This window comes from Limulus polyphemus, unplaced genomic scaffold (assembly GCF_000517525.1).
Source record: "Limulus polyphemus unplaced genomic scaffold, Limulus_polyphemus-2.1.2 Scaffold5150, whole genome shotgun sequence".
Classification (NCBI taxonomy): domain Eukaryota; kingdom Metazoa; phylum Arthropoda; class Merostomata; order Xiphosura; family Limulidae; genus Limulus; species Limulus polyphemus.
In genome coordinates this window covers 22,778-29,769 of record NW_013670760.1, presented here as the reverse complement: position 1 = coordinate 29,769, position 6,992 = coordinate 22,778, and the positions used below count along the sequence as shown (strand labels likewise).

Sequence of the window (6,992 nt, the reverse complement as noted above, 5' to 3'; positions counted from 1 at the left end):
CCTGACATTATTATCAATGTTTCTAACAATATGGATAGAAAATTTCAACACTAATAATTCCTTCTTCAGTGAGGAGATACTAGGTTTTTGCTAATTTACCTTTTTTGGAATATTGTACCAAAAGTAGGTTCTTCTGTTTGTGTTGGCCCGGCATGGTCAGGTGGTTAGGGCGCTCTACTTGCAATCTGAGGGTCGCAGGTTCGAATCCCCGTCCCACCAAACATGCTCGCCCTTTCAGCCGTGGGGGCATTATAATGTGATGGTTAATCCCACTATTCGTTGGTAAAAAAGTAGCCCAAGAGGTGGTGGTGGTTAGTGATGACTAGTTGCCTTCCCTCTAGTCTTACACTGCTAAATTAGGGATGGCTAGTGCAGATAGCCCTCGTGTAGCTTTGCGTGAAATCCAAAACAAACAAACTGTTTTTATTACACAGTAGCTATAATTTGAATTTGTTTCTTGACAAATTCATTACTAGAAACCACCTGCATGATATCTTTGTCACTAATTTAAATACAATAGGACCTGCATCTAAATTAAGTGCCTTTCTACCAAAATAGATATTAAAATTTGATTCCTTAAAATGTTCCAAACATAACCTGTGATGATCCTTTGGAAAAAAAAGTCTATTCTTAAATTTTCCAAATATATCTTCAATAATGGCCAATTTCTATAAAGAAAATTTATGGAAGGAAATTGAAGGTTCTTTCTGAATGTAAGCAAAACTGCTGTTGTTTTTTTTTCTTCTGTTCCAGTCACTGATGGAGTCTACATTTTATTAATATATACAGCTAATGAAGAAAATGAATAAACATTGTTTTAACTTCTGATGCTTTAAATCGTAGAATAACACAATCAAATAAACTAGATTTTTCTGAAGAGACAGTGACACCAAAATAAAGAATTTTATAAACTGCACACACACACTTAAATTATATATTAGTAATTGACCAGGCTTTTATAATAATATTTGTTTATTAACTAAAGAAAAGCTACCATTAATTTATTAGCGGTCAAAAGTATATGCTTCAACAGTGGTTTTATGTTTGCTTTATTTTTACTTTGTAAATGTGACAGAGCCCTCAACCTTTACAAAAGGACAGTCATAACTTATTTTTCTCCTTGAACACTTACTTGCATAAAGATTAAAATAAGTAACACATGCCCAGCCCATCAGTGTTGTCCAAACTTACTAAGGACTTAAAGAACGAGTACTTATTTTAGCTAAAGGGTTGTTACATTTAAAAGCTGCACAATAATCTGGCATTTTTCTCTTTGGTTAAGGTTTAAATGATAATATAATCATTAAGTAAAATAAAGAATGTTAAATCTTTACTGTATTAATCACAGGTAAGCAAATTGCACTATTATAGTACAAAAATTCTCCATTTTTAAAGTTTTTGCCAATACTGAACAGCCACAGAAACCAGTTCATTTTCTACTGTCACATGAATAAGGTCCATGGATGCCAAAAATAGTCATCAGTTACATTTTCTGTTTCCTGTTATAAGAGAGTTAGCTAATTTGAATAATTTTGTGCATGAAAATTATGTTCATTGTAATGGTTATAGCTAACAGAACTTATTTCTCTAGTTCATATAAAATATTTAAATAACTGTATTAAAAGTACTATCCATATATGAACAAATAACTTGCTTGAAACTAAAGATTTCCTAAAGAACACAATGTATACAGTAAAGAAATGACCAGAATTGTGCAAGAAATGTGTAATATCTTATACCAATTAAAAAAAAAGTATTGGTTTAAGGATTTAGTCAAAGTTTTCTCTATATAAATTAAAGTGATCAGTTCCTACAGCATTTGTTACAAAGAATGATATATACAAGAATGTGCATTTCCTTGTATACTGTTAAACACTGATGTATAATAGAATATATATACAAATTGATTACATTTTTATGGCAAAATAAACAGGATGAAAAAAAAAAGAATATAACTAATAGTCTTGGGTCTTTTAAATTTACAAGGTCACATTTAAACATCCAGATAAATGTAACAAGTATTAGAAATACATACAATTTTTCTTTAAGGGCAAGGCATGGCCTGGTGATTAGTGTGTCAAGCTGCAGCTTAAAAGGTTCAACCCACGATATGCTGTTGAACATTTCTTCATACTATTAACTAAAGGGCAGTTATAACTTTGACATTAATTCACACTGTTTGGTTATAGTAACGCATGGATATAAGGTGCTGCTGACAATTTGCCCTCCCATGGTTAGCAGTTCAAAATTAGGAGTAGCTATGCTGAACCTTGAGAGTCACTGACCTGTCTGCTTAACCCATATGTTACACAAGACACAATACATTCAGGTTGAAAAATACCTGAACCAATCTTTCTCTGGGGTTAAAATAATGAATCAAATTTAATGAAACATTTTCCCCAATGAAATAATTTTAAGTTTAAATGGACAAGAAAACTCAAAACATTATTTATAACTAGAGATATCCATTTAGTATTATTTTTGAGCTACCCTTATATATGAGTATGTACACACTTTTTATTAAAATCAACAGATTACATGTATGCTATGGTTATAACATAAATTATTGTGGTAAATCCAATGCTTCCATTTCTAACTAGGTTTAGAACAAGTCTATCTGTGCTCTATATCTGTCAATATATTTTCATGTTAGCTCAATTTCCCTTTAGTAAAGTTGAAAACTGAATGTACATTTATTAGTTGTATTTTGAAAAAGACAACTTTACTACAACTGGAAGCTAATCCATCTTCCATTTTCAATCTTTTTGTATGGCTAAAGTGCTAACACAAAATGAGCAAGAGCAAATAGGCTAAAGTTCTGATAATTCCTTTGATATTTCACATGAATATTCTTTGCCAGAATAATAATTTCATTAATCATATAAATTCACTGTGCAAAATGTATACTTCCATCTTAACAAGTTACAAGAAGAAAGTTAGCAGTACTACATCTCACCATAATGAACTAAAAACAAATATATATATATATGTATGCTTTCAAAATATACAAATACCTAACAAATGAATGGCTAGGAGTCTATAAACTTATACCCAAGATTATTATATACTCAGAAATGATTGAAAGACAATTTATGTCTTAATAAGTGTCCCTACTAGTTATTTTAATGGTCAGATCTCTTCTAATTTTATATATCATTGAGATTGGAATAGAAAGTTATACATCCTACTTCTTTTTCCTGCATTTCTAGCTCGACACATGCTTCTGTAGATCAGTTTAAATATGAAGACATTGGTATGCTTACATTTTTTTAAATTTTACTACAGCACTTTTGATTCATTTATTTATCTTATCTCTTAATAGATTTATAAAACTACATCAGGTATAATTTAATGCATAAAAATATCCATTCTTGACCAATAATAAGTATATAAATTATGAAAGATTAACCTTATAGTCAAGTTACACTCATTATCTCTATAAAGTTTACTTGGCTAATACATAATATATACATGTATGTGTACAAGAGTTGAGTAACTCAGCAACAAGTATTTTCAGTTTTTATAATTTAATCATAAATCCAGTCCAAATGACTAGCACATGATTTACTGTACAAACAAAAACTTTTATTTGGAATATTTCTTCAGTATGTTGGGCCATCATCAAGGTTGTCATCATCTTCATCTAGGTAATTATCACCATTATCAAAGTAACTCATGGCATAATCAGTTCCCTAAAATAAAATAATCGTAATATAATAATCTGAAACAACAATGTTTCTTATCATTGTGAAAACCTTTTCATATCACCCCATGAAATGTAAAGTATTAAGTTTAACATTTTCCTACACTGAAAATGTATTTCCAAAAGGTACTTACCTCTTCTAACCTAAAGCTATCTTGACCTTGATTTAACCTCTAAGCATTGCTAAAACATATTTCAATGAGAGTACACCAGTCTTTTATACCCCTTTAGATGACAAATCACAGTCAAGATAGCTTTGGGTGAAAGAAGTTGGTACCATTTCAGAATGTTTTTTAATTTCTTTCCAACATGTTAAGCATGATTTTTATAACAAAAAGTATTTCCACTTTTATATTTCAATGTTTAAAGGAAAGTGTTTTAATTAACACTAAATGCTCTTTTCTTCATTAAAATATTAGACAGTGATTTAAAAAAATAAAATTCTAATGACTTACACTGGAGACACCAAGTTTCAAGTTTACAAAAGTGTCTCAAACATTAAGAAAATTTGTTGAAGCAAATTAAATTCCTGGCCAAAAAATAAAAATGTTGTTATATTAACATGAAAAACACCAAAATAATATTTTTTGTTGTCATTTTTCAAAGTATTTACTTTTTGAAAATTGGGCAGAGATTTTATGATTTTTTTGAATCAGAAATTAAAGTTTTTCTATGTAATTCAGAATCTATATACTCATAAGAATATGAAACTCACAAGGAGATTGCCTGAAAATAAAAAGTTAAAGCCTGTTTTTACAGGTGTCATCAGATTAGACATCTCATCTTTCCCTGGCTGCCCATCTATGTTGTCATTTGGAAAAATCATCCTGTTTGGCGGGTGGACCACATCCAACACATTCATCTCCCATTAGCCCCATCAGGTGGCTGTTTCATCCTCATCCAGATACCGCATTGCACCTGTAGCCATACTACACATATCTGTTCAACTGTGAGTTAGTACATTTATTATTTTTTCTTTTTTCTTACAGGTTCACACTCCTCTTCTATATTGGATCCCACTCTGTAGCAAGTGATGCTTGTCCAAGTGTACTTATTCTTAAATCCACACTGTATGGTCAATAATGCCCACTGTTAAGTTGGGGTGTTTCACAAGACCGCTAGTAGGTTCTTCCTTGCGGTGTTTTGTGTCATAAATATGTTTATCCCAGCCCATACACTCATGGACTAGCATGAATAAAGCAAAAGAGGATTGCTCCTCGTTCCTGCTCCTTCGACTGCATAAATCAGGGACATTCTGCTTTCAAAAATAGGGTTTTGCTGTCACCCATTGCACCTTCTCCAGTGCTGTGTTCCTCCAGAGTCTCCAATGCAATACCCCCCCCCCCTTCTTCCAGTGGAGTCGGAGTCCTTACCACTTACCAGTTCTTAGCTGCTCAAACCCACTCACTTAAGAGTAGGGTGGTGGTGTTCTGTCAGTGTAGATGGTGTGGCTATCCTCCTATTGCAGACTTGATGTATTAATCGAGATGCTGTATGGTTTTGGACTGGATTTTTCCATCAAATGCAGTTCACTCTTCTGACTGGGAACTCTCCTTCCTGGATGTCAGTTCCCAGAAGACTGGTATTGGTTGGAGCTGACCAGCCAACATAGGTCCTCACATGTGAGTAGGCTAGGACAATCCTCTTACTCTGAACTGGATGATACATTCCCAATGCTGCATAATTTTTGACTGGAGTTGTTCCTCCACCTTCCTACCATTGTCCAGATATCATTTCCCGGGGGCAAAGTTCTTGGTTATGTTGGGTATTCAGACATGACAGCTTGGGTTCTTGAAACGGAAGTGATCCTTCCCTTCCAGTTCCTGAGTTGGAGGTGAAGATTGTAGAGGACCCTCTTCCTACTGTAATCAAAATGATCCATTCCTGGTACTGCTGACTTTGGACTGGAGTGACCTCTTGATTATGATCAGACACATCCTAGCTATTCTACACCAAAGACATCTCCAGCTACTATTGGTCAAGGACCCTCCTCCTACTGTGGATCATGTGAGTAATTCCTGGTTACACTGGGTTTGAACTGGAGTGACCTCCTGATTATGATCAGATGCACCCTAGCTATTCTACACCATGGGCATCTCCAGCTACTATTGGTCAAGGACCCTCCTCCTACTGTGGATCATGTGAGTAATTCCTGGTTACACTGGGTTTGAACTGGAGTTGACCTCCCTTTCACAGTCCTCCTACCATGGATGGGATGATCCATTCCCAGTTCCAGTGGATTTGTACTAGAGTTGACATCCTGACGACAACCTAACGTGCCCTATCCACTCTATACCCTTGGTATGTATGGCTAATTTTCATATGTGCCTCTTTCCTGCCCATTTAACAACTCATTCATTCATCAAGGGTGAAGAGTATACCTGGTTCGATATGGTGCAGTCTCCCATGAGTATGTTTCTCTAACAAGAGAAGTCACACTCAATGGGCATTCTTTGGATGCTTTCCAAAGGCTATTCACCTAGGTAAATTTTACATCAATTCTTCCAATATATCAATGTGGGATTCTAGCTATTATTCTAACAACAATAAAAAGATTGGCAATGGGTGCTGCCAGCCATTTGCCATCCCTCTAGTCAGAGTTACAAATTAGTGACAGTGGCAGATAGTCTTAGTATCTGTGCCATAATAAACACAAGATAATTAAGTTTGGTGATGATATTTCGATTACTTGGATAATTGAAATAATTAAAAATAGTAATCATCGGAAACCATAATTTTGATTAGTTGAATATTTTCATGACAGTCAATTTAATTGTAATATTGATTAACCAATTTTTGGAATAATTGGAAAACTAACTTTGATTAGTTGATTATTTTTATAACTATTAATATAATAATAATTTTGATTAATTGATTATTGGAATGATGAAAAAGAGTAATAATCAGAAATACTAATTTTGGTTAATCAATTAATTTGCATGAAAATAAATTATGTAATTGTTGTTCATGGATTTTCAAGAATTGGAAGAGTATATCATAATAATAGTATTCAAACCACACTTACCATCATTAGCAATGGATGTGGCAAACATAGTGTGGTTGGAGTGCTTTTATTACACTGTCTTCTAACTCTTAAAAAATCCTTAAATGACTAGATAAAGAATGCAGTGTTAAAAATATAATAGACCTATTACTAATGTCTTATGACAGGTATAATTAATTAAAACTTAACTTTAAATAAGCCTTTCAATGACTTGGAATGCAAAAATAATTTGATTATCACTAGTTAAGGTTTAAAACCCAATTACCTATTACCTAATTTTTAACC

At 33.1% G+C, this 6,992-nt stretch overlaps 1 protein-coding gene across 6 annotated transcripts in view; it reads right to left on the bottom strand.

Moving 5' to 3' along the window:
- Window positions 1-3,510: 3,510 nt before the first annotated feature.
- The window catches only part of LOC106472192 (DNA-directed RNA polymerase III subunit RPC7-like), a 24,499-nt gene continuing 21,017 nt past the window's right edge, over window positions 3,511-6,992 (bottom strand). For all 6 annotated transcript variants that reach the window (XM_022400799.1, XM_013932819.2, XM_022400800.1 and 3 more), the window contains exon 6: window positions 3,511-3,692. In XM_022400799.1, the coding sequence (XP_022256507.1) occupies window positions 3,603-3,692 (90 nt within the window). In that variant the 3' untranslated portion in view covers window positions 3,511-3,602. The remainder of the gene's footprint in view (window positions 3,693-6,992) is intronic.